General features: G+C 42.7%; 1 protein-coding gene across 4 annotated transcripts; it reads right to left on the bottom strand.

Annotated features, from left to right (window-relative positions):
- Positions 1–230: 230 nt before the first annotated feature.
- Znf606 (zinc finger protein 606) lies at positions 231–27,089 on the bottom strand. 4 transcript variants are annotated; one of them, XM_045133560.1, is made up of 7 exons: positions 27,018–27,089; positions 25,693–25,775; positions 24,534–24,590; positions 23,965–24,053; positions 9,185–9,311; positions 8,460–8,555; positions 231–4,715 (listed from the first exon to the last, which is right to left on the bottom strand). In XM_045133560.1, the coding sequence occupies exons 2-7, from the start codon at positions 25,721–25,723 to the stop codon at positions 2,740–2,742; spliced, it is 2,376 nt and encodes a 791-aa protein (XP_044989495.1). In that variant the 5' UTR covers positions 25,724–25,775; positions 27,018–27,089; the 3' UTR covers positions 231–2,739. The 4 variants fall into 4 exon arrangements, with proteins under 4 accessions (XP_044989495.1, XP_004672779.3, XP_044989496.1 ...); XM_004672722.3 differs by lacking the exon at positions 27,018–27,089 and having other exon boundaries at positions 25,693–25,914; XM_045133561.1 differs by lacking the exons at positions 23,965–24,053; positions 27,018–27,089 and having other exon boundaries at positions 25,693–25,914.

Genomic DNA, 27,089 nt, shown 5'->3' with positions numbered 1-27,089 from the left:
AGGCCTGGCAAAATGCTATCTTTTGATTTACTGTTTCATAAAATCTTGAATATTACTTTTTTGTGTGATATAATATTCATTAAAGTCTTCAGATAAAAGTTTTATCAGACTATAAAAATCAGTATTAAATACATAAATTAAATACATGATTTCCTCCCCAAACAGGTGTTATAATAATTATATTTAATTTTTCAATGGTCATAGCAAATAAAACTATTAAATACTTTTAATATTCATTAAAGGTTCTTTAATGAGATTGATTACATTCCAATTTCCAGCCTTCCAGATGGGCTAACAAGCCAGGGAAAACTTTCATCCCAAACCAACACTGCTCCATGGTAATCCTTGAACAGTTCTGGTACATCCAAAACATCTTTGGGTCTGTGCTACAAACCAGTGCATCTTACAATGACCTCACTGGTCTCCAATACAGGTACATCACCCTGTTTAATATGCTGCTGCACTCAGCAGTGGCTCCTGGAACATGTGCACTTCATGTCTTGGTTCCATGTATTTTTCATGCTTTCAAAACCAATGCCAGGTGTGCAGTGACACAGACATTTTGTTAATACATGGAGGAAATAAATCATAACCTTAAAGAGCAGGTATCTTCTTTTCAGTCACCTTTCAAAAGTTTGCTTTCCTACTCATTCAGTCTTTCCTATGTGGGAATAATCTCAGGCATCTTTCCATTGTTTCAATATAAGCAGTTGCCCACCTTACTGGTAGCAATGTGCTTGGCAGTAGCAGCTTCAGTAACCTAAAACCTGTCTCTGTGCCACTAACATTAAATCTGTTTGAATTTTAAATTCAACCATGATCAAACTCTCTGGGCTTGGGCATAAGAACACTGCCAGCCCTTATGCCAGTAGTCCAGTTCCAACAAAGTTCTGTGCTGTCTTTTCTTCCCCTCTGAAAGTTCATAAGCCAACACCATTCTCTCTACACTTGGCATTTTCAAACTCTCACCAGAATAGCTCATAAAATTTGATTTATCACACTGGGAAGCTTCCGCAGTCTCAAGTACCAAATTCATAAACATTCCTCCAGCACACAAGTTCCAAAGGACCAAAATCCACATGCTTAGATTCATCTCAGCAAAACCTCAATTGTGGCACCAAATTCTGTCACTGTCAGTTCCACAATGCTGGGATGAACATCCAAACCAGACACAGTTTATGGGAAGAAGGGATTTAGTTCAAGCTCAGGGACCTAGGAGAAGTCCCATCAGTGGCTGAAGAAGTTGCTTACTTCCCATACATCCAAACAGCCAGAAAAACAGCAGTGAGCAAACACCAGCATCAGCACACACACAAACCTGCCAGAGCAAAGACTTGCTCTCTCTCACCTTTGGCCCGGAATCAGATCCACCTCCCCATGACACCTTAGGGCTAGACTCCAGGATCTGTCCCCAGTGACACCTCTTATGGCCAAGTTGCTAGAGACCCAAGTTCCAAGTTGATTAAAACATCTGGGCCTATGGGAGACATACATTCGAACTATCACACATAGGAATAAGGTTACTTTATTTTTTAATACTTAGGTGTTTCTTGAATATTATCAAAACTCTACTACAGAAACACTGAGCAAAAGTAAGAGGAAAAACATTAAAGAAAAACATTAGAGAGAGAGAGCAACAACAGCAAAGTGGTTAAAACACAATCTCTGGGTCAAACAATTAACTCCACAACTTACTAGTTGTGGTCACTGGATAGTTCTTTCTCCATAACAGTGCTTATCTTGTAGAATTAAGTAAGTGGATTGAACGAATTAATATTTTTAAAAAACAATTAAAATAAAGACTAGCATGGAGTAAGTGCTATGTGTCTTTGTAAAACAAACCAAGAAAAAAAAAACCCTTAAATTATTTGGGTTAATTTCTCCATAGATCTAGCTAACAGGTCCTTATCCATATACATTGGTTTTTAGATCTGTTATGGTAGAGGTGTTGATACAACTCAGTGTTCTGTTTATTCCTTCATGTTATGCAGGGTCCACAGTTATAACTTACGTTGATTACCTAGAACAATTAAAAACTACCTACCCAATGTTAAGTAACAATGGACACCAACACATTGGATTCAGTACCACTTTTTGTTCCAAATAAGTCTCCTGCTTCTAGGCAACAACACTGCCACCATCATTAGTAATCACATATTCTATTCTTATCTAATGAGGTTAATTTTGATCAACAGTAAATATCCCACTTAGTACTAGACTACTTTCTTCTTAAATTCATTCCACACAATATCCCTTAAGAAGAGCAACTAGACCCTACATTGGGCAAAATCTATCTTTCTATAATTATGCAAAAATGTAAAGCTTTCCATCCAATATTTCAGCTAGATGAAAAACTGTATTCCCTCTCAAAAAAGTATCCTTAGCATAGGGCTTGACCTTTCATGATGTATACTGACCTAAAAACAAGAGGTCTTTCTAGAAGATGCCTCATCCCCTAGTCAAGTTCAAGTAAAGACCCCATGTGGAACCATAGGAAATATTTAGAGCTTTCTTCTATATAATTACCTGATGTTGAATAAGAGCTACATTACTGCTGAAAGATTTCCCTAACCTTTTAATTCATAAAGTTTCTAAAAAGATATATTTCCTGATGAGTAATAAAAACAGAAGACATTAAGTTAATAATGAAAAAACATCCCTCTTGGTTACAAGTTTGTTGTGGTTTTTTTTGCAATGTGTTATCAAACATAAAAGAAATAATGCCTCTGATCAGTTCAGTTAAAGTTTCTCTTCACTGTGATTTCTCTGGTGTTGAAGTAGGGCTGAATGGCCACTAAATGCTCTTCCACACTGATTACATATAAAGTGCTTCTCTCCACTATGCATTCTCTGATGAATAATCAGGGAAGAATTCTTACAGAATGCTTTCTCACAATGATTACATTTGTAAGGTTTTTCTCCAGTATGGTTTCTCAGGTGTACAATCAGAGAAGAACTCTCATTAAATGCTTTCCCACACTCATTACATCTATATGGTTTCTCTCCAGTATGAGTTCTCCGGTGTGCAATAAGGTGAGAGCTACAGTTAAAAGATCTTTCACACTGATTACATTTATAGGGTTTCTCACCAGTATGGATTCTCCGGTGAGCAACAAGGTGACAGCTCTGACTGAAGGATTTCCCACATTTATTACATTCATAGGGTTTTTCTCCAGTATGTGTCCTTTGATGTCTAACAAGGTGAGCCATTTGACTACAGGATTTTCCACATTTATTACATTCATAGGGCTTAATGCCAGAATGAATAATTTCATGCTTAGTGAGGGCTGACCGTTCCCTGAAAGCTTTCCCACATTCCTGACAGTTATAGGGTTTCTCACCAGTGTGAGTTCTCTGGTGAGCAATAAGATGGGAGCTCCAACTGAAGGACTTTCCACACTCGGTACATTTATACGGTTTTGCTCCAGAGTGAGTTCTTTCATGTTTACTAAGGGCCGAATAATCCCTAAAAGCTTTTTCACATTCATCACATTTAAAGGGTTTCTCTCCAGTATGCATTCTCATGTGTGCAATAAGATGTGAGCTCCAGCTGAAAGACTTCCCACATTCAGTACACTCAAAAGGTTTCTCTCCAGTATGAGTTCTCTGATGTCCAATAAGATGGGAATTCCAGTTGAAAGATTTCCCACATTCATTACATACGTAAGGTTTTTCTCCTGTATGAATTCTTGTGTGTACAATAAGATGAGAGTTCCAGCTGAAGGTTTTCCCACATTTGTTACATTCATAGGGTTTTATTCCAGTGTGAGTTCGTTCATGTTTAGTAAGGGCTGAACGATTCCTAAAAACTTTTCCACATTTATCACATTCATAGGGTTTATCTCCAGTATGAGATTTTTTATGTTGAATAAGGTAAGAGCTCCAGATGAAAGATGTTCCACATTCATTATACTCATAAGGTTTCTCTACATTGTATGTACTTGTATGTTGAGTAAGGAATGAGTCATACCCAAAGACTTTCTCCCACTCATTGTATTTATATGTATTTTCTACAGTTCCAATTTTTTGATGTTCCATAAAGGATGAAAAGTAAAAGATATTCTCATATTCTTTGTAATCATACTGGTCTTCTCCAATTTGAAGTCTTGGATGTTCATTAAGTGATGGGCTCTGGTTAAATATTTTGTGGCATTCCTTATATTCATACAGTTTTTCTCCTGCATGTACTTCTTTATGATCACCAAAATGTATTATATGATTGAAAGACTTAACAGCATCAGTACATTTTAAAAGATTATCTCCAGTTTCCATTCTTGCAGGGTGAACAGGTTGAATAGCCTGGCAAAAGGCTTTATCATAAGTATTATTTTCACAAGTAACTTTATCTGCATACATTATGGCAGAGTTACAGCTCCAACTTTCAATACAGGCATCTGGTTTGTAAAAATGTTCTAACTGAGAAACCCTCTGAGATGGAACCAAATTTAAATTCTGGGTATACTCTGTCCCAAATTCACAGAATTCAGGACCTCTTTGAGACAGTACTTGTTTTTGCATGAAAACCATTTGCTTCCTTGCTGTACTTTGGTTCATGCGGTACATTTCTAATTGGTCTTTACATCCAAAAACACCTAACCTGGAGAACCAAGGATCACCACATATGTATCTTTCTAACTTCATGCCAAGTGACTGTTCTTCCTTGATAATATTCTGTGCTGGAGTTAATGCTTTGCTTTCAAGATTTCTCACCCACTCTGAAACAGACAAGGGGGGGAAAAAAGCTTTAAGTACAACAAAAAAGATGTTAGGATTCAGTGGCATTCACTGTTTCTATTACTGAAGACAGGAAGGTATTTGTTTATAAGTACAGACATAAAAGCAAGAGAAATATCAGAATAGATAATGGTAAAAAGTAAACAATAATTTACCAGAATAAAAAATATATACTAATAATAAAACCAATGAGGGATACTTGCCCATGAAAAGGAGGGTCTGTTGAACGGAGATACTCAAGCCATGCATGTTACCAAGACAGCCTTTTTTTATAGCTGACTCTCAACCAACTCCTGGGAATTGAAATCTTGAAATGTAAATCGTAAGACAGCTTTGGACATTGAAGCAAACTACCAATTTCTCTAATTTGTGTAAACAATGTCATATATAGTAAGCATGTGCTTTCCTTCTAGGAATCTGGCACTTCAGGCACCTCAAGTCACAAAGGCACTGTATGTGTACACAGCCAACCACCAATAAGTATTCTGGACTTTGGTCTAGGCTCAGTCAAATTTCCTAACTTGTAAAAGAATTAAGTGTATGACTGTGCAACTCCACTGGATAATATGAACTAAAGCTTATACTTGGCTTTTTCTGCACCAGTTCCATATACCTCTTCCCTTTGCTGGTGTTTTACATCTTCTCACTGTAATAAGCCATAGTCACAAGTACTGTGAGTTCTGAGTGCAGTATGATATCCTAATGAACCACTAACCCTAGGAACAATACTGTAGAACCTGCACAAAAAGATACACTGAATGCTATTAAGAGGGAAAAATAAGCAATAGCTGGCTTAACAAAATATGGGCATGAATGCCCTTGGCAAGCAATGCTTAAATCATTAAGTAGCATCATAATTTACTTCTATATTATAATTAGCCTTCCTACCTTTCATATTGACTCTTGTCACAAAAAGGAGAGGGTTAAGAGAAAGTATCACCAAAAGTAACATTTCCATCTAGGATTTTATTGTGGATAAAATGCTATTCCACATTTGCTATTTATACCATCCAGTCAAGATTCAGGCAAGACTTTCTAGTCTAAAAAGAAAATATTACTTAAAGACATTCTTAAAGAAACAATTCTTATGACACTACTATATTATTTTTAGAAAACCACACAGTATGATGAAATAGCCATGAAAGTTAGTTGGGTAATCTCTACCTAAATATTGGCTATACTTCTATCCTATGTAGACTTTTCTGATGGCTGAATGAGACTCTGAATACAGCAAAATGCCTACCATATTGCTCGCACACGTGTGTGTATGTATGTGTCTCATCAGCAATGTTTTATTACTGCTTGAGGTAATGGTCCTCTATGGAATCTGTATTGGTTTCCATTGCTATTATATTAAACTGCTGGCTTACAATGACACAGATTTATTATCTTATACTTTTAGAAGTAATCCAGAAAAAGAATTACTAGATTTGTCTAGTGGTTCTCTACAGAACCACTGGAAAGGTCTGTCCGGTTTGTCTAACAAGGAAACATAGTGCTAACAGTTTTGTGACAGAAAGCTGAGGCCATGACAAACAGTAGGAACCAATAGCATACTAACCAAAGAAGTAAAACAGAAAGCATGAGTAACAAAATGTTCATAGGGGTTTTAAGAGCTCCAACCTATAAGGCCATGTGTACACATATATTAATTAAACTGTCAAAAGCTAAAAGGAGGATCCAGGAGGCAAGAGACAAGAAACTCTTAATCAGAAACCATGGAGGCCAAAATAAAAACAAATAAACAAGACCTCCATACCCACTATAATTACCAAAAGAGCCTCAGACAAACCTTGGAATTTGTTGCTAACAAATCTGAACCACAAGAAATGCTACTGATTATCACCAAATAAAATATTTTTAAAAATACTAAACAAGGCTTGGGAGGTGACCTGTGGTTTTAAATTGCTTTCTGCAAAAATCTAAGAGCTTGAGTTCAGATACTCAGAACCCACATAAAGTTGGATACAAGTATCACACAGGAAAATAACATAGTCCTATGCATGCTGTGCAAGCAAAGGCCTTAACCACTGAGCCATCTCTCCAGCCCTAGATTAGAGTTTTTCAAGCCATATGAATGTAATACCTACATTAAAACACTAATCTGTACTGCCAATGCAACTACAGCAATGGAAGGTGGAATTGGGTTAAGTCTGAAGCTCATAGGTCAGCTATTCTGGCATTCACACTAGTTAAAAAAAAAAAAAAAAAAATCAAGAAAACAAGAGACCCTGACCCCAACTAGCAGGAAGGCAAGGATGGATACTCCAAGATTAGCTTTTAACATCCACACATGTCATGGCATGTAAATGCACGTGCACACACACAAACTCAACACTAATAAAGAAAATTATGTAACAAGACAGTAAAGATATCTTCTTAACCTTTTCATCTGATTTAAAAATTAAGATAAAGCAATAATTATAAATCTGTACCAATAAGCACATAATAATGTACAAATATGCAACTTATGGACACAGCACAATAAAAAAGGACAAGCTGGGCTGGAGAGATGGTTTAGCAGTTAAGTGCTTGCCTTTGAAGCCTAAGGACCCCGGTTCAAAGCTCAGTTCCCCAGGACCCACGTTAGCCAGATGCATAAGGGGGTGCACATGTCTGGAGTTCATTTGCAGTGGCTGGAGGCCCTGGCGCACCCATTCTCTCTGTCATGTACCTCTTTCTCTCTCTGTCTGTTGCTCTCAAATAAATAAATAAAAATGAACAAAAAATATTTTTTTAAAAAAGGACAAGCTATGTAGAAGCAAATTTTCAGAATACTATCAAAATTAAGTTGATGTTAATCCAAATGAGATTCAAAATTGAGAGATTAATTGTAATCCCCCAAAAAGCACAATGAAAATAATTCAGAAAATTATAATAAAAGAAAATTGAGCATTTGGGTATGGGTAAATAAATAATAATGTGGGCAAAAGCACAGATTGTAAATGAAATTTGAACTTTTAAAATTTTTTATTTATTTATTTTAGTTCATTTTTCAAGGTATGGTTTCTTGCTAGCCCAGACTGACCTGGAATTTACTATGTAGTCTCAGGGTAGGCTCAAACTCACAACGATCCTCCTACCTCTTTCTCCCAAGTGCTGCGATTAAAGGTGTGTGCCATCATGGCCAGAAATTTTTTTTTTTTTAACTTATTTGCGAGCACAGAGAGATAGAGAGGGAAGAAAGATAGAAGATAGAATTGACACACCAGGGCCTCCAGCAGCTGCAAACGTACTCCAGATACATGCACCCCTTTGAACATCTGGCTTTACTTGGGTACTGGGAAATTGAACCCAGATTGTGAGGGTTTGCAGGCAAGCACCTTAACCACTGAGCCATCTCTCCAGCCCTATCTTGGAGGGTTTTTTAACCATATGAATGTATTACCTACACTAAAACACTAAATTTTTGCTTTTTCAAGTATGTATTTGTGGCCATATACTAGTATTTGGCAATTAAAAGAAATTAAAGTAGGTGAATGAAAAGACATCTTTAAGAAAGCACAACAAAGAATATGAAAGCCACACATAGGGTAGACAGTAGGGGAGGGAAGCAGCATGAACACCTACAACCTTGTTATCAGGATGAGCATCTTTGCTCTATGTCAGCAGCAAAGTCAACATCAGAAAGGGGAAAGCACCTCAGCAGGATCTGAAGAAGCCCCTCATGGTTTTACAGCTCTTCTCTGAAAGTTCTTCGTCCACACACTCAGGCCTCACCTTACCTGGACAAGTACTCTGAGGACAGGCTTGCTCCAGTGACCAGGGCTCTTCTCCTTGCTCCAACAGGGAGATGACCTTGGGCTTGGCAATCTGATTGCCTACACACAAGGGAAGAAAATGGACCTGTGTAACAAAGCTTTCTAGTAGCCACAGAAAAGCTTCCTTTGCCAGTCCCCCACCACCACCATAGCTCTTCAGGCAGAATAAGCACAACCCTCCTTTTGGACTTCATGAGAATTATGAATTTCTTTGGGGGAGGGGACTAGAGAGATGGCATAGCAGTTAAGGCATTTGCCTGTAAAGCCAAAGGAACCAGGTTTGATTCTCACTCTTCTCTCCTTCTCTCTGCCTTGTTCTCTCTCTCACATAATACAAATAAAAATATTTTAAAAGAATTTCTTTTTAAAAAATATTATTTATGAGACAGAGACAGGGAGGGAGAGAATGGTCATACCAGGGTTTCTAGCCACTGCAAACAAATTCCAGAAGCATGCGCCACCATGTGCATCTGGCTCATGTGGGTTCTGGGGAATTGAATATGGGTCGATAGGTTTTGCAGACAACCTCCTTAACCACTAAGCCATCTCTCCAGACCAGCATTAAGAATTTTATCCCTGTATCTCAAAGTTCAAGATCACCTCAGCCCTTCAGATGCCAAACCCACTGCCCCAGGGAGTCTAGACACTGCAATGTGAGCAGCTTCATTTATTTATCAGTACTGCCTTACCCACAGAGAGCAGGTGCCCATAGGTCTCTAGCATCACATCACGATATAGGGTCCTCTGAACAAGGTCCAGCTGCCCCCATTCTTCCTGGGTGAAGGCCACAGCCACATCCTTGAACGTCACTGGTTCCTGAAAGAGCACACACGTTCTTTCTCAGTCTGAGGCCATTCCTTCCAATGCTCCTGGGGATGGCATAAAGCTGGCAGCCCTGAGAAGAGGAGATGGAATGTAAAGGACTCCCTGGACACAGTCAGGATTCTAACTGATATAAGTCTAAGTAAGTACACAGCCCACAGAGCCCACAGCAAATCAGCTTGTTGAATACTTTGGTCCAATTCTACTGGCCACTGTAAAGAGGAACCCCATCATGACAATGCCCAGTGCTCTGAGGATGGGGACAAATCACCATGGATCAGAGTGGCAAAGGCTAGAACACTGCTGGAAGGGTAGACATCTTATGGTTGGAATCTTTTCTCCAACATGTGGGATCTACGATCTGGAAGGTGACATGCACATTCACATCTGTCTCCTGAGCCACAGTAGGGAACTTCCATTCACAAATCACATCAGTGCAAGGGCTGGAACTAAGAGTGAGTAGGATGGCCCAGAGTAGTCTGGGTTAAAGAAACCAGTTAAAGCAGTAGTCAAAATCATCTCAGTTTTAAAAATCCAAATCTGTGGGCACAGTGGCACCCACCTATAATCTAAGCAACTTGGGGGGCTGAGGCAAGAAGAAGGTTGAAGTTCACAGATTCAACATTAGCCTAAGCAACATATAGCAAGACTCTCTCAAAATAAATATATTAATTTATTAAAATAAATGGTGGCTCCCAACAGGAGGCTAAGAAAGGAGAATCGGGCTACAGATCAAAACCCCATCTCTAAATAAACAAGTACATAAATCCAAAATGTTTTTTAAGGAACAACAGAATCAAGAAAACTCTAGAAAACCAGAGATAAATGTAATGTCAACCTAATTTTTGCAATGAATATGCCCATTAGTCTTTTTAAGACGTCAACATGACACTCCTGTCAGAAAGGTTGTCAAGAAATCGAATGCTGAGGAAAGAGGAACACGTTTCCATTGTTGCTGTGATTGAGGATTGGTACAGCCATTGTGGACATTAGTGTAGAGGTTCCTGACACAGCATAAAATGCATCTACCATATGATCCAGCTACATCACTCCTTGCCATATGCCCTAAGGATTCTGCACATTCCTACAGAGATACCCACTCAACTATGTTTATTACTGCTCAATTCACAATAAGTAATAAATGGAACCAGCCAAGATGCCCATGATGCCCATGAAGTGGTGAATAGATAATGAAGATGTGGTAATTTACACAATGGAGTTTTATTCAGCTGGAAAGAAAAAGTAAAACTTGTAGGGAAATGGAGGCTCAGAAAGCCTAACACCTCATGCTCTCTCATATGTGGATCCTGGCTTCAAATATTTAGATTTGTATGAGTTGGACTAAAAGTCAGTAGTAGAAGGCAGGAAGCTAAAATAGGCCCATGAGGGAGGGACGGCAGGAGGGAGGAAAGGAGAGGACTTAAAGGGAGGACATAGTAGACATGTAAGTAGAGAAATGGTCTAAGCCGGGTGTTAAAAAGGAAAGTGTAGTATCCTGCGAATATGGGCAACACTGTGCCCAGAAGCCATGGAAAATTTCAGTGCTACGGGTGGGAAACCTTCCAGGGAGTTGTTGGTCATGGAGATCCCTGGTGCCCCCAAAATATTACAAGCTATTGCAGAGGCTCGTGGTTGGCCACCAGAACTAGAGTACGATCTTACTGCTGAAGACTCCACATGCTTGGGCTGCAGGACACTGAGGAATTAAGCTGGAGCTGAGCTAGAAACCTCCTCCCTGTTGACTAGCTGTCAGGATGTAGGAAAGAGCTATGCTGGGGTATTAAAGTCATCAATGGTCTTAACCAGCAGTAGACTCTGCAAGCTTTACAGCTGGCCAGCCAGTCCAAGGGTATCAACTGGTGCAATGGCAGCATGCCCATTATGGGAGAAACTAAATGCTCTCTGACTGAACTTGAGGGCTGCTCCATGGGAGGAAATTCATGCCTAGCATTGAAAACCTAATCAAAAGCCTATGGCTAGGGAGGTCATATGCCCTAGTAGGGAACTACTGTTGCTTGGCTAAATGAATATATTATGACCACCAAACTGCCCTCTAAACGCTTATGTTTATGACCATATAAAAATGGTATTCTCACTTTTGGTTAGAGAAGCTTCTCTTTTCATGGGGGTAGCCAGTAGGGTGACTCAAAACGTACTTACTTACTGAAAGCACTGAAAGTGGAGCACTCTGCGTGGTCAGACGTCTCCTATCACACTCACCAAGGCTCGGGGACCATGATGGAAGAGGAGGTGAAAAAAAGGTAAAATCCAGAAGAAGGGAGGTGGTATAATTACCTTGCATTGGTTGGACAAAGCACCCAACTAAAGACACCTGATGGGAGGAAAGGTTTGCATTTTGGCCAGAGTCTCAAGTGGAAGCTCCGTGGTGGCAGGAGAAACACGGCATGAGCAAAGGCTGGACATCACCTCCTGGCCAACATTAGTGGGTAACAGCAGCAGGAGTGTGAGCAGAGTTCTGGCAAGGGGAGCTGGCTGTAACACTCCCAAGTGTACCCCCAAAGACACACCTCCTTCAGCAAGGCTCCAACTCCCAACCTGCCTCTAGCTGGGAACCAAGCATTCAAAGCATATTGGTTTATGGGGGACATCTGATTCAAACTACCACAGCAGGAATGCTTTGCAATACTATCTGCTAGACACAAAGGAGCCCCTGCTTACTTCTCCTCCACAAACCACTGACTGGCTTTCTGCTCTACCTCTATCATCAAAGCAGACTCAATCCTGACACAAACCTAGCGAATGGACACACATGCAGTGCCACGTTTCTACACAGAGGGTTTTCTGGTCGTATGCCAACCCTTAAAAACAGTTGCCCTCCCTCCTACTTGAAAATAGCCTATCCATGGCCTTCCTCTGTACCTGCTTGTCATCTCTGATCCAAGCCAGCCCTGGCTAGCAGGTCTTCAATGTGTCAACTGTTACGCTGTCCAAATGAATTGCATCCCCTTCATCTTCACATACTGACTGGCTTAAAACAAAGAATTGATTTGAAGCTGGGCGTGGTAGTGCATGCCTTTAGTCCCAGTACTTGGGAGGATGACTGCCGAAAGTTTGAGGCCACCCTGAGACTACATAGTGAATTCCAGGTCAGCCTGCGCTAGAGTGAGAGCAAGACCGTACCTCGAAAAACCAAAAAAAAAAAAAAAAAAGAAAAAAGAATTGCTTTTGTATCAAATATTCCCTTACTCCCCAAAAGTTAACTCCTATGCTAGGCATGGTGTCGCACACCTTTGATCCCACCACTGGGGAGGAAGAAGTAGAAGTAGGATGTTTCCAGGTCAGCCAGGGCTACAGTGAGGCCCTGCCTTGAAAAACAAACAAACAAAACCCCTCAACTCCTGCTGACACGCTCAGTTTTATTAGAGGGCATCATTTTTATATCATTTCTGCTAATCTATGCTGAAGCCTTTTGGGGCAATGAACATGCATTCGTTGATAACTCTTATTGACAGCAAATTCTTACCAAGATCCCTGCTGCTCTGAGGTTGCTAGGCCCAAATGTGAATTTCTGCCTTTACTAACATTAACATGGAAGAGTACTAATACACCCTGTTCTGTGAAGCCCTCCCCAACTGTGGTGTCCTTAAGGCTAATTTCCTGATTTTCCTCTTGGAGACCTCCCCAGATCTTAGTTACCTTGATGGCTACATTGTTTCATTTAAGGTTTATTTACTTTTTGTGTTTAAATGTAACATTTGGACAGAAAAGTATACAAATCCCAACAGTGACTTTCAGTGTAACTGACAGAGGCCTAATCTCTAGAATCTACAAGGAACTCAAAAATCTAAACAGTAAAAAAGTCAAACACCCCACTCACAAAATGGGGTAAAGAGATGAACAGGCAGTTCACAGAGGAAGAAATACAAAGGGCAAACACACACTTAAGAAAATGTTCATCATCCCTAATCATCAGAGAAATGCAAATTAAAACAACTATGAGATTCCACCTTACCCCAATAAGGATAGCAAACATCAAAAAAATCAAATGAAAATAAATGCTGGCGAGGATGTGAAGAAGCAGGAACACTCATCCACTGTTGGTGGGAATGTAGGATGGTACAACCACTTTGGAAAACAATATGGAGACTCCTGAAAAAGCTGACTATAGAGATACCAACAGACCCAGTTATACCCTTACTGGGCATCTACCCTAAAACCTTCAAACCACAGGCCAGAGAGATTTGCTCAACCATGTTTGTAGTGGCTCAATTCGTAATAGCTAAGAGCTGGAATCAACCCAGATGTCCATCACTAGAAAAATGGATAACTAAGATGTGGTATATCTACACAATGGAATTCTATACAGCATTAAGAAAAAAATGACACAAAGAAATTTGAGGAAAAATGGGTGAACCTGGAACAGATCATTCTCAGTGAACTTACCCAATCACAGAAAAAATACTGCCACATAGTCTCACTCATCTACAGCACCTAACCTGAATCTACCCAAGATACCTTACACACCCAGCAAGCATCTCATGGACTAGACACTAGGAGGGATGGGGAGGGAGGGGAGGGCATCAAAGGGGTGGGAAACACTAATCTAGACCCAAAAGGCAATGGTACCATAAAATTCTACTTCCTAAAAGGCAGACCAAATGGCTGAACCTTCACCAGGCCCTTACAGGAAACACCTGAACCACAAGACACTGGAGAGGGTAGGATCAAGTCTAACCCAAAGCCTCTACATCTTCCCTCCCTCCCTTTCCCTCTCTCTTTCTCTCCCCTCTAACTCCTACATATTAGTTACCTTTTTTCCTCATTTTCTTAGGAGACACTGACCTGTAACTCCCAGTACCAGCATAGGGCTATCACCCACAATGAGCTTCTTTTTTTTTTTTTTAATTTTTTTTTAATTTTTTAATTTAATTTTATTTATTTGAGAGTGACAGACACAGACAGAAAGACAGATAGGGGGAGAGAGAGAGAATGGGCGCGCCAGGGCTTCCAGCCTCTGCAAACGAACTCCAGACGCGTGCGCCCCCATGTGCATCTGGCTAACGTGGGACCTGGGGAACCGAGCATCGAACCGGGGTCCTTAGGCTTCGCAGGCAAGCGCTTAACCGCTAAGCCATCTCTCCAGGCCCACAATGAGCTTTTGATCAGAGAAACCTACAAGGTTTTCTAAAAGAATGACAGATTTCTGTCAGAGTACTTGATGACTCACCAAAGGTTACTGGTAAGACCTTATTGCTGAAGACACCATATGCATTTGACATGTAAAATGGAACATCATAGTTGGAAGCCAGGAGAGAGTCAGTTCCCAGACAGTCAGCGTGTCTACTGCCAGAAAGTGCTACATGGGCGACTGGGGGAAACGCCCAATATCTGTCCAAGCAACTCATGGTCCAACCTATTTAGCAGCAAATAACTGGCTGTAACATGAGGGTAACTGGTTGTGATGCCCACACAAGTGCAATAGTGGCACATAGTCATGGTGGGGAACCAACTGCTCTTGATTCGGCTAACTGATCCCCTCAGTGGTACAAGACCCTTAGCTGGAGCTGGGAAACAAGTCAGAACCATATCCAAACATAAGACCACTCTCCAATATCAAGCTACCATCAATCATGGGCTGCAAGAGGGCCTACACCTATTAAACTGTCTATAAAAAAGTAAGGGCTATCGCATTTGTTCTGGTGCTAACTTACTCTCTGTTGGAGAATCTGCTTCTCTTTTTCAGATAGATGCAGATCCTAATGAGAGAGCCACCCCATCATACCTCAAAAGGGCCCTGGCTGAAACTAAGGAATATTGGCAAAACAAGCAAGGGTGCTGTTTTCCTGATGAACCGGATACCAGCACAAGGGGGAAGGAGACCAATACAGAGAAAAATCAACACCTACCAAATCAGAGAGCCAGAGCCTCAGAGGCCCCCAACACCTCATCACTGAAGCAGACCAAAATGAACCCAACATGGCTCAGGGAAATTTTGTGGAAGAGGGAGCAGAAAGAATGTCAGAGCCATGTGTTGCATCATGATTAATATAGGCACATTTATCGTACCTATAACTGCGGGCTAACCCCACAATGCACGACCCATATACCTCAACAAGGAGGGGCCAATGAGGAGGGGGTAGGTCCTGGATGAGCCTAATAATGGTACCAAACTGCCTGCACTTGCAGAATAGAAAAGTAATAAAAAAAAGAAATACTTATAGGTAAAAAATCTGACATTTTCTTTAAAATGTCTGAGTTTAACAAAAAGTCTGTCATGGAACAAGTTAAAGGCAGGCAGTTGCTAAAGGGAATATACGGGTGTTTAGAAGAAGCAAGGAGAGAGGATATCCATACCCTGGCCACCCAAGTCTATGTTACCTTCAAGATAAAAAGACTTCCACATGTGACCAAGTTAAAGATGTTGAGGCGGGCTGGAGAGATGGCTTAGCGGTTAAGCGCTTGCCTGTGAAGCCTAAGGACCCCGGTTCGAGGCTCGATTCCCCAGGTCCCACGTTAGCCAGATGCACAAGGGGGTGCACGCGTCTGGAGTTCGTTTGCAGAGGTTGGAAGCCCTGGCACGCCCATTCTCTCTCTCTCCCTCTATCTGTCTTTCTCTCTGTGTCTGTCGCTCTCAAATAAATTCAGCTTAGGCTGGACTTGAACTGTTGACCCTTCTGCCTCCACCTCCAGAGTACTGGGATGAAAACTGTGCACCACCTCAGGCTATGAAGTCCATTTTAGACCTCCGAGCTCCAGAACAAGAAAACAAAATCAGGCTCATCTAAGCATGTAGTTTGTGTTAAGTCTGCTACAGAAGCCAACAGAAAACTAATGTCAGGTTTATGTTCTACTTTTGGGTTTAGAAATCTCAAAATACTACTAATAAGGATTAATAATAATAAAAGAAACTAAAGGAAATATTGTAGCCATTGAAGAGAATTCAGCAGCACTAAGAATTCTTCACATTTCTGTCAGAATGTTGGCCTAATCCACAGCGGTTCAGAGGCCTCTCTTGCTCCGCACACTGGAAGGGCTGTCGGGGGACAGGAGCTACCTATGGGCTCCAGTGTGGGAATGAACTATCAAACAAACTGGGAATGAACTGTAAGAATGAAATATGGAAATAGCTATGGAAAATAATATTGTGAATATTTCTCCTGGACATTACAAAAACCTTCTGAGAATACTACTATAAGATGCTTTTCTGTTAAATTCATGAATTTTCTGCTAAAGTGCAACTTGCCCCAAAAGCTAATTTTACAATGATATAATCTACCCACTTAAAGCATGTGACTAGGTTTCCTCTGGTTTGGTATACCCTTGGTCTGAATGACACAGGTGACAAATATTAACAAGGAATGTTTAAAGATGATGACTGATCTTAAGCTATGCTCTTTGCCCAATTCCTTTAGTAGCTTGGTTAGCCTGCTGATCCAGAACAAGCCTGCACATGAGAAGTGGACAGTCCAGCATATAGCAAGCGCCTACAGATCCGTCCCAGATCTACTAAAGACAGCAGGTGGGTTTGGTGAACACTGTGTGTGTGTGTATATGTGTGTGTGTGTGTTGTGTGTGTGTGTGTGTGTGTGTGTGTGTGTGCACGCGCATGAGCGCTCTGGATCAGCAGAGTCCAACAAAACACACCTCTAAATCCCTTCCATTAACAAATACTTAAAGACTATCCGTCAGAAGTTTTTTGCCCTTTGCTCATACAATATTCGACTTGCTCACATATTACTAGGGTTTTTCTTTTTTCTTGGCTATTCAATAAAAATACCAATAAGTGCCTGTATGCAAAAGGCTGAGCTGTAGAAACCTCAGCGCAGCAGCAGTGGGATGAACAACTCCGGAGTCCGCACAAACATTAGTCTCCTACCCTATAGGTTTGCTGACTGGGTAACTCCATGGGTTAGTTTTGTAGCCCTCAGGCTCTGCTCCTGGAAGCAGTTTGCCCACTCTTGGATTAAAAAAAAAAAAAAAAAACCAAAGAGTTAATTTCTATAATTCCGAAGATGTGCCTCCCAGCTGGGTACTCTAGGACTCCAACTTAGTGAAGGCAGTAAAGAGCTGGTCTGTGCTCAGGACAACTTTGCCAGCCTTCCCACCTCATGGGCAGCACTATCACCAGTATTGTATGCAAACATGGGCAAAATGTTCAGGGGTCTTCTAGGCTCAAAGTGTGAAAAGTTCTCAGGATGACCAGATGAGCTGAGAAATCTTCAGTCTGTCAGGAGAGGTGGGGAAGTCTATCAGTCTAGGAAATGAAGCAGACCTGACCAGTTGACCTGGCCCACAAGGCCAGTGTGACTTGTCAGGAGGGCAGGTGGCACCAGTCAGGAAGAACTGCTGCTCTGCAGCCCAGTGGGACCCAGGCAGTTCCTGAATGCTTTCATGGTGAGCATGAACAGAACAGAGCATCAGCTGGTACGACAGAGGCAGAGACAGAACCTGGGAGCTAAGAGGATATGAATCCAGGCAGCAAAGGCATCCAACTTGCAATGAACTATAGTTCATATTCTCACACTCTCAGCCTGCGAAAACTGCAAAATAGGACAGAATGCTACAAGGCAGTAGTTCTTAAGAAAAAAAAAGAAAGGATTCATAGAATGTGAAGAGAAAATACACAGCAATTAGCTCAGGGTGCCCCAGAAAAGAGTTCTAAAGTGTAGCTGTGGTGGAAATATGATGCCAGATGTTCCATCCTTGGGCAAGGAGTGTTACAGAAGATCAAAGATAGTACCTAGCAGTAGACCAAAGAAAGATAACATATAAAGAAACAGAATAAAATTATTTTAAAAAACAATATAGGCGGGCTAGAGAGATGGCTTATCAGTTAAGTGCTTGCCTGTGAAGCCTAAAGACCCCAGCTTGAGGATTGATTCCCCAGGACCCATGTTAGCCAAATGCACAAGGGGGAAGGGCACACGTCTGGAGTTCGTTTGCAGTGGCTGGAGGCCCTGGCACGCCCTTTCTCTCCCTCCCTCCCTCCCTCCCCCCCCTCTCTCTCTCTCTCTCTCTCTCTGCCTCTTTCTCTGTCACTTTCAAATAAATAAATAAAAACAAAAAAATATAGGCATCTTAAAATACACTAGCCATAAACAAAGATACATATTTGAGAAAAAACGTATCTAACAATGTTTGACTGACACAGGTGTGACAAGCAGACTAGCAGATAGCCCATATTATTATATGTAATTCATATATGCTCAGAATTAACAATGCGTATGAAATACCTACGTATCTGTCATACCGTACAGAAACATAGAAATAGGGGAGTAAGACAAAGAGAGATGGAAATAAATGGCCAACAAATTTATTACAATTTATTTAAAGTAAAGTAATACAATACACATTTTTCGCATTGTAATAAAAAGAACCGATAAAGTCAACATGGCAGTAAGGATGCAGGGAAAGGGAAAAGGGTATATTCTCTGAGAATGGGGAGACTGAATGGTGGCTTAGCCTCTCTGGAGACCGGTAGGGCAGCAGTAGCAATGGAACAATGCACTCCAAACCCAGCAAAATTCTGCTTCTAGAGTCATGCCTAGAGAAGCACTTATACTCTTGCGAAGTCAAACAGGAGCATTCCAGATTTAGCTGGAAGAGCAAAGATGAAGGAAGCAGAGGGGCTTAGGAGGCCACCCATAAAAGAGGAGACTTCTCTTCCCTAACAGTACTGTCTGGCAGTGCAGGAGTAATCTTAACATTTAGTCTATTGTCATGGGTGGACCTCAAGTCAAACAAAGGCTTTCAAGGTTGCAAGTGGCTACAGAGATGGCTCAGTGGATAGAGCCCACAGTGTAAGCCCCTGAGCTCACATCCCCAAAGCACGCAGCGCCAGACAGCGCAGCACAAGCTCATAACCCCAATGTGCCCACAGCAAGGAAAGCAGACTCAGAACCCCTGGACGCTCACGGTCAGCTAGCATGGCCAATGCAGTGCTGAGCATCAAGAGACCCTACCTCAAACAAGGTGGAAGGCAAGGACCAACCAAGTCAGTCCTCTGACCTCCAAATGCACATTGTGGCACATAAAAGCCCCCACACACACAAAAAAAAAAGCTACAAGCAGAAAAAAAAGCTGCTCCACAGAAATAAATAATTGCAGGGGTTGGAGATGGGGCAGTGGGTGAGCGCTTCCCAAGCAAGCATGAGGGCCTAAGGACCGACACCATGTGGTTCCGATTCCCCAGTACCCGTGTAAACAGCTGGGTACCGCCACACACCAGAGACTTGAGAATCACTGAGGCTCACAAAAATGGTAACCTTTGGAGTCTATGAGACCACATCTAAGGGAAATACTCAGATTAGTGAGGGAGACCTCTGCCATTCTCCTCTGACCTCCACATGCATATGCAGAACATGTGCATCTACACACACATACACACACACACACATATATACCACACATAGTATACACAATTTTTTAAGATTATCTAGGTTTGCATAGTCTGTATGAAAAAAATGAATTTATGTGTGTATACAGTGAATCCATACAAAACAAATACGACAAAACAATAATGTTTATTCAGAGGGACGGAACCTTTAATACTTAGTCAACATTTTCCCCAAATCCAAAGGAAAAAAATTATTAAACTAGGTCTGCAGAGTAAAATGCAGAGTGTCCAGATGAATATTCATGTTGGGGCCACAAAACCATGGTGGCCACATTTTGGCATTAAACATCTTCAGCCTAAAACTGCAAATGCTACCAGGTACAGAGGAGAGCAGCAGTACATCAGTTTTTGTGGGGAGAAAGGGTCCCCTCCCCGGAGGCAGGAGTGAAAATGCAGGCTTCACTGCTAATGGACACTGGAAGAAGCTGCGGAACGCAGGACACCACTCCCAGGGTCATGTCACAGGCTGAACTTACGTTTTCCAATCATGCAGGGATGCCCTGCAAAGCTGTCGCATCCAAACTCAAGTAAACATTCTTGTACCTGTCATTTTGTGCACATGTGGCACTGTTATCTAGACATTTTAAAGCATCTTCTAGGATCTGCTTACCCACCAGCTACACATTTCAAGTCTATGAGGATCCGAGAGTGCTAAGTCTTAGCTATCTACCTCGCAAGCCTGCTCGTTAGGAGTCCCTTGATAATTTGTTTTTTACAGAATCTGGAGCAATTCATAAGACTTCCCTGATAGTATTTTGTTACTAATATTTTAATGGTTTTTGTTTGAAGGGCATTTGTTTAAGAAACAAAATGAAGTCCTTGCTGGCCCCACACTCAATAGCCCCCTCCTACCATCTCAGCCTCCTAAAGTAGAAGGATTAGAGGTGTGAGTTATCACACCTGTATTTTGATACAAGCTTTTTGCAAAGAAAACAGGTTATGCATACGTCAAGTACAATGAGGGATTACTAGTGTGGTCATGCATTACAGAGAGCATTTCCATATTTGGGAAGGCTCGCTGGGCTTTTTTTACAGACTGGGATATTATCACCACTACTCTGATCCCTTAATCCTTGAAACAGTATCATCTCGTTCCTGCTGGCTGACATTTTACTATCCAACATGCTTCTAAGAATGAACTATTCAGATAATGAGGGATAGCAGCACTTGATGTTTTCAACAGTTTATTTCTATAAATATTAACTTGGAGGGACCATAAAGGGACATAGACTCATTCATGTTCCCAAAAACCTTACTTAATGAAATTCACAATTTAAGTCCGAGTTTCCCACAGAGAAGAACCCAAAGAAGTAAACTGAGAGGGAGGCCTGGTGTCCATTCTCAGAAATCACACTCTTCAGACATGACAGGGTATTGTGGTTTTAACTATTTTATTTGTAACACATCCAATAATTCTCAGAAACCTTCACATAAAGTAACAGTCAAGTGCAGCACAATGATTAACTGGACTTCTTTGTGGCATTTTTTTGCGGGGGGGGGGGGAGGGAGAGTTGGTTGTTTTAGTTTTTTTGAGGTAGGGTCTCACTTTAGCCCAAAATGACCTGGAACTCACTCTGCAGCCCCAGGCTGGCCTTGAACTCACAGTGATCCTTATACCTCAGCCTCCGGATGCTGGGATTAACAGCATACTCTACCATGCCCAGTTTCATAGCATCTGCTTTGTTTTGTTTTGATACAGTAAAACTTCTCTTTCCCAGTGACTGATTCACGGCCCATCTACTCAGCCTAGCCTAGCTTCACTGCTGATTTCGTTATAATGACGGAAGTACAAATTATAACAGCAGTGACCCTCAGCCACCCACGCTGATGCCAGACAAACACCTCCCGGCACCATCCCCTGCAGGGCTATCTGCTTCTCAAGGGCACCAGTACTGCCATGTGGGGACAGCACATTTTTGAAGCACTTTACCTGCCAACTTTGAAACTGTAGATTTTATTAATTTTTTTAAATCTTGGCAGAAATCATAAAGTTAAATAGAGACGTTAATTAAAAACATTTTAGGGCTGGAGAGATGGCTTAGCAGTTAAGGTGCTTGACTGCAAAGCCTAAGGACCCATGTTTGACTCTCCAGGTCCCATGTAAGCCAGACGCACAGGTGATGCAAGCACACAAGGCTGCACATGTGTACAAGATGGCGCACACATCTGGAATTAGATTATAGGGGCTGAAGGTTCTGGTGCACCAATTCTCTCGCATTAAAAATAAAAAAAGCCAGTCTGTTGGGCTTACCTCAAAAAGAATTTTTATTTCAGAATCTCACAACTATTTGCTTCATTATTGTTGCAGGCAGGTTCGCGCTGGTAGAAATCACCCTACCAAAAGCAGGTTGCGGGAAAAAGAGGATTTATTTTGGCTTTTAGGCTTGAGGGGAAGCTCCATGATGGCAGAAGAAAATGACAGCATGAGCAGAGGGTGGACATCACCCCCTGGCCAACTTAAGGTGGACAATAGCAACAGGAGAGTGTGCCAAACACTGGCAAAGGGAGACTGGCTATAACACCCATAAGCCCGCCCCAACAATACACTGCCTCCTGGAGGTGTTAATTCCCAAATCTCCATCAGCTGGGGAACCTAGCATTCAGAAAACCTAAGTTTATGGGAGACACTTGAATCAATCCACCACAATTATTTTAACCTAAAAATAATCAACCTATTTTTTTTTCTACCTTCACAGCACAGAGTCAGCAGGACACATGCAAATTTAATGAATTGAAAAAACAAGATATAAGATCTCCCATTTAGAAATATGGAAATTTAAGAAACTGAAACTTGAAGGAACAGCCATTCCTCAGTCATGAGAGGAAATACTAATGCACTCTGGGATGTGAGTGGCCCCAAAACACATGGTAACTAAAGGAAGCCAGATATAAAGTCATATACAAAGATTCCATTTACATGATCTGTCCAGAACAGGCCAGTCCACAGGGAGACTGGAAGTAGACTGGTGGCTGCCAGGGCCTGGGAGTAATGGGGCAGAACTACTAGGTACAAGGTTTCTTCTTGGGTGATAAAAATGTTCTAGAATTAGAGGCTAGAAGCATCACCCTGTGAATATGTTTAAACAAATGAAATATAAACCTTAAAGGGTCAACTTTCTCATATGTGAATATTCTCTCAATAAAGCTGCTAGTTAAAACAAATGAGAGAGGAAGAGATGAACTGAGCGGCCTCTGGTGAAGAGGCTGGGTGGGAGGAGGGGAGATGATGATACCATGGTCCTATCTCCCTCAGAGCTACTCTCGGTGTCCTCCGTCGGGACTCCCAAGCCCCTGGGTGAACTCCCTTGCACGTCTCTGACCTTACTCTCCTCTCCAGCTGACAGTCCCTGATCACACTGAAGCCTTAAACAAGAACCTGCTTCCCACAGACCCTCCATTCCACACACCTTTCCAGCCATATTCTGCTGCCAATAGTTCTTAGGTTCGTTATTAGCATTAGGATGGAACCCCAGCTTTGCAGCAAACATACAGGACCACACAGGGTCTTCCTGGACATTCCCTCCTAAAATCTAAGTGGAGTCAGTCATGACTGACCAGATACTAGTCCTACAATGCACCCCCACCTCAAAAATACCTATGGAGTAACCTGAGGCAAGACTCCCGCTCGCCACACTGTGCCCATCTGGCTAATGCCTTCTTCTCACCTTTTGCTTAAATATTCCAGGCAGTCTTCACCTCTGCAACAACCCTGTACCCTCACTGACCTCTACGCAGACTCTGCCTCATCTTCCAAGACATCAGATGGGCTGAGCTGCAGCAGGAATTGAGGGCTTCCCTCTGTGTCTCAGACTTCTCGTCCTGCAGAACATGTACAGCTCTCCAGGCCAGCTGTGAGGTGTCACTAGCTGGGTGAACAGCCTTGGAAAAGGCTTGTTTTGAGCTCAGGATACAGGCTCACCCGTTTATCTCATACAAGCATGGTGCTAACTGTACAACATCAGCCCGAATCTGGTACTAGATGTCTGAGTAAAGGTGGGAGGAGGAAAAGCAGCGGCTGTTAGCCAGATGGCTATGTTGACCACCCACTCTCGCTCTCCCTGGCACTAAACAATGCTAGCCACAGTTGGCTCAGCACAGGGAACAGGGTGGTTGACAGCAGGCTCTATGGAAAAGTGGCTCAATTCCCCTACCCATATTCAGAAAGCAGTCACTTCTGGCTGCCTCCTCTGTCTAAAATCTTGCCGTTATAAATCAATGATCCACACAGAATGGGATGGCCAGGGAGAACCTGAACAAACCTTTCAGAAAAAAGCAGAAGTCCCACCTCACCTGAACCTGGGCTGAGGGGAGCCCAGCTGCTCTTCTCCCTTCTTCAGGGCTTCCCACCATGTGCCATGCTGGAGCCTGAGGACACAGAGCTAGGGAAGGAAAAAGTAGTCATGGAGGCACCACTTCCTGCTGGAAGGTCACCCACCCGAGAGAGCTGAGGAAGATCAGCCCCTGCTTCTGCTCCTTTCATCATGGCTGAGGGATGAGACTCACTTCCTCATGCTACAGATGAAGGAAACAGAACTCAGAGAAGACAAGGAACATACCTGAACACATAAATCCTCACTGACCCCTATGCTAGGAGGAATCGTCTTTCAGAAGCACTGCCTGGGCCTAAAAGAGCTTGCAGGGTAATTTCCACACTTTATGTGCAGTTAACACACAGATGTCACCATCACTTTATCTCCCAGAAGAATTTTCTGATCCCTTTGTTCCAACTTGACACAAGAGACAGATCTGGACTACAGAGCCCTGCTCTAGAGAGCACCTGGTCCCCGGCTCTAGGACGCCACTGCAGGAAGACATGACATGGCAGCCAACATAGCTGAGGACACAGGTTCTTGACTCACCCCAGGAGGCCCATGGATCAGCAGCTGCCACCCCCCAGGACTGGTTCACGGGGGCACCTGCAAAGAAGGTTCGGATTAGGACTATGACATGAATCCAGTGACTAACAGGGGCATAAGAGGAGACTGCCTCACTACTGAGCAAGACAGAGTCCCAAGTCATGTGGAACATTCAGCATAACCTGGGCAGACTGAATGACGGATTTGGGGTATGGCTGTGGGTTTAGATGCATGTGTGCACCACGGCACATATTAAGTCAGGGGGCAACTTTGGCTTTGGCCTTGCCTTCTACACCCTTTGAGGCAGGATCTTGTTCACTGTTCCATCTGTGAGATTCCAGGAAATTCTCCTGTGTCCACCTCCCTTTTCAATGTAGGCACAATGGGATTACAAAAGCCTGCCACAGCTTCTAGCTTCCACATGGGGTCTGGGGGATCCAAACTCAAGTATTCACACTTGCAAGGCAAGAGTTTTATCCACTAAGTCATCTCTCCCAACCCCCATAATGTGAATTTATACAGGAAATGCACAAATGGGTCAATGTTAGGAAATTTACTGATCTAATGTAACAGGGCAATTAAAAACAGAAGCCTTGGGCCCAGGGAGATGGCTCAGCTCCTAAAGGCGCTTTCTTGTAAAGCTTGCTGGCCTGGGTTCAATTCACCAGCCACCCACCTAAAGCTAAACAGGCATTCATTTGCCATGGCAGGAGACCCTGGCATGCCCCCCCCCAAAAAAAAAAAACACACACATACACACACAATAGAAGCCTTGGACTTGCTGAAGAACCATTTGTTAAATGCAGTATTACCTAACTTTTTAAAAATGTAAGTCCCAGGGCATTCCATAGATGGTTATTGTGAATGAAACCTCACTTCAAACCACCACTGAATGTGAAAAACATGGGTGATTTTATGTATAGTATGACTGTCTTCTAAGGAAATTACTGGAATATCTCACAAAGGTATGTTTGAGGAACTGACTATAAAACATACCTAAATGATTATGAATCATTTTCCTCTTTACCACAAACCAGTTCTCATTCCCAATCGGTTAAAATTCTATACCAAGACAGCAGGACCCTCTCTCATCCCTCAAAGCCCTCAACCCTGACCCACAGCTACCACAGGCCAGGCTCAGGAAAATCGGGTTAAGACTCACCCCAGGAGGTCCATGGGTTGATGGCTGCCATCCCTGAAGAGTGGTCAACAGAAGTCCTGGCCAGAAGCACTGCAATTACCAGCCTAGAGACAAAAGTGGGGGGCGGAGGAGGGGGAGACAAAGCTAGTTGCTTCTCACAGATCTACTGAGGACAAAAACCTCATCCACAGCAACAGCAAGAGACATATGAATAAGACATATGAATAAGAAAACATGCCAGGCATGGAGGCACATGCCTTTAACCCCAGCACTCAGGAGGCAAAGATAGGAGGATGGCTGTGAGTTCAAGTCCATCCTGAGACTACATAGTGAATTACAGGTCAGTCTGGGGTACAGAGAGACCCTACCTCTAACCCCCCCGTCCTCAAAAGTAGAAAAAAGAAAAAAAAGGAACTTAGCGGCCGGGGACATGGCTGAGTTAAAGGTGCCTGCCTGCAAAGCTTGCGTGCCCAAGGTTCAATACATGAGCCACTCCATAAAGCAGAATACCCTGGTGCGCCTACACACACACACACACACAGAGACATACACATAAAAAGACACAATTTACATATACAAATGTGACAGGATTCCTGAAGCAAAATGTAGGATACTTTAAAAAAAAAAAAAAGTCCAATCTTGGATGAGGCTGAAATTTTTATTTATTCCTAAGGAAGGGGATGGACCTGGATAAAACTTTTCAGTTACAAAATTGTAAAATCCCACTCGTCATGTTTACCAACATATTAGTGCGCTAAAGGAAGGAGAAAGTGGGGAATGACGCCTACATGGGTGTTAGGAAGTTCTTCTTGAGGGTGATGACAATGTTCTAGAATTTCAGTGGCGACAGTTATACAACTAAAGATGGTTAAAGTGTGATCATTATGTTATGTAAATATTATCACTCTCAAATTAAAAAATAAAGAATCATTTGCAAGGCCGACCAGGCACAAGCTTATGGGCTTCCTTCCTCGTGTGACCCGAGGGTCCAGAGTCCGACCCTCCAACTGCTCAGGATTCAGGTGGTTTGTGGGAGACTTTTCAGGGCTGCGAGGAGCGCGTAGGAAGCACCTGCAAGCCCCGGTGGGCCGCACGGAAGACCCCAGGACGCAAGCCAACAAAGCGCAAAGCGGGGCACACTGTATTCTGCACACGTGCTTGGACTCTTGACAGCATCCCCCGCGTCACTCCAGGTTCCAAGAACCCGGGCGCGGGCCGCCCTCCGCAGCGTCCCAGGCGGCGGCGCCCCCGGGGGAGGACAAAGAAGAGCGGGGCCGCCGGACGACGTTCTCCCGACGCCGCGCCCCCCGCGTCGCCGCGGGTCCCCAGCGAGCGGCCGGCCTTACCTGGCTCAAAGCCACCGGCCCAGCCCCGCGCAGCGGCTCGGCCGGCTCGGGGGTGTGGGCGGGTGGGAGGTG

This window comes from Jaculus jaculus, chromosome 14 (assembly GCF_020740685.1).
Source record: "Jaculus jaculus isolate mJacJac1 chromosome 14, mJacJac1.mat.Y.cur, whole genome shotgun sequence".
Classification (NCBI taxonomy): Eukaryota; Metazoa; Chordata; class Mammalia; order Rodentia; family Dipodidae; genus Jaculus; species Jaculus jaculus.
This window is presented reverse-complemented; position numbering and strand designations above follow the sequence as displayed.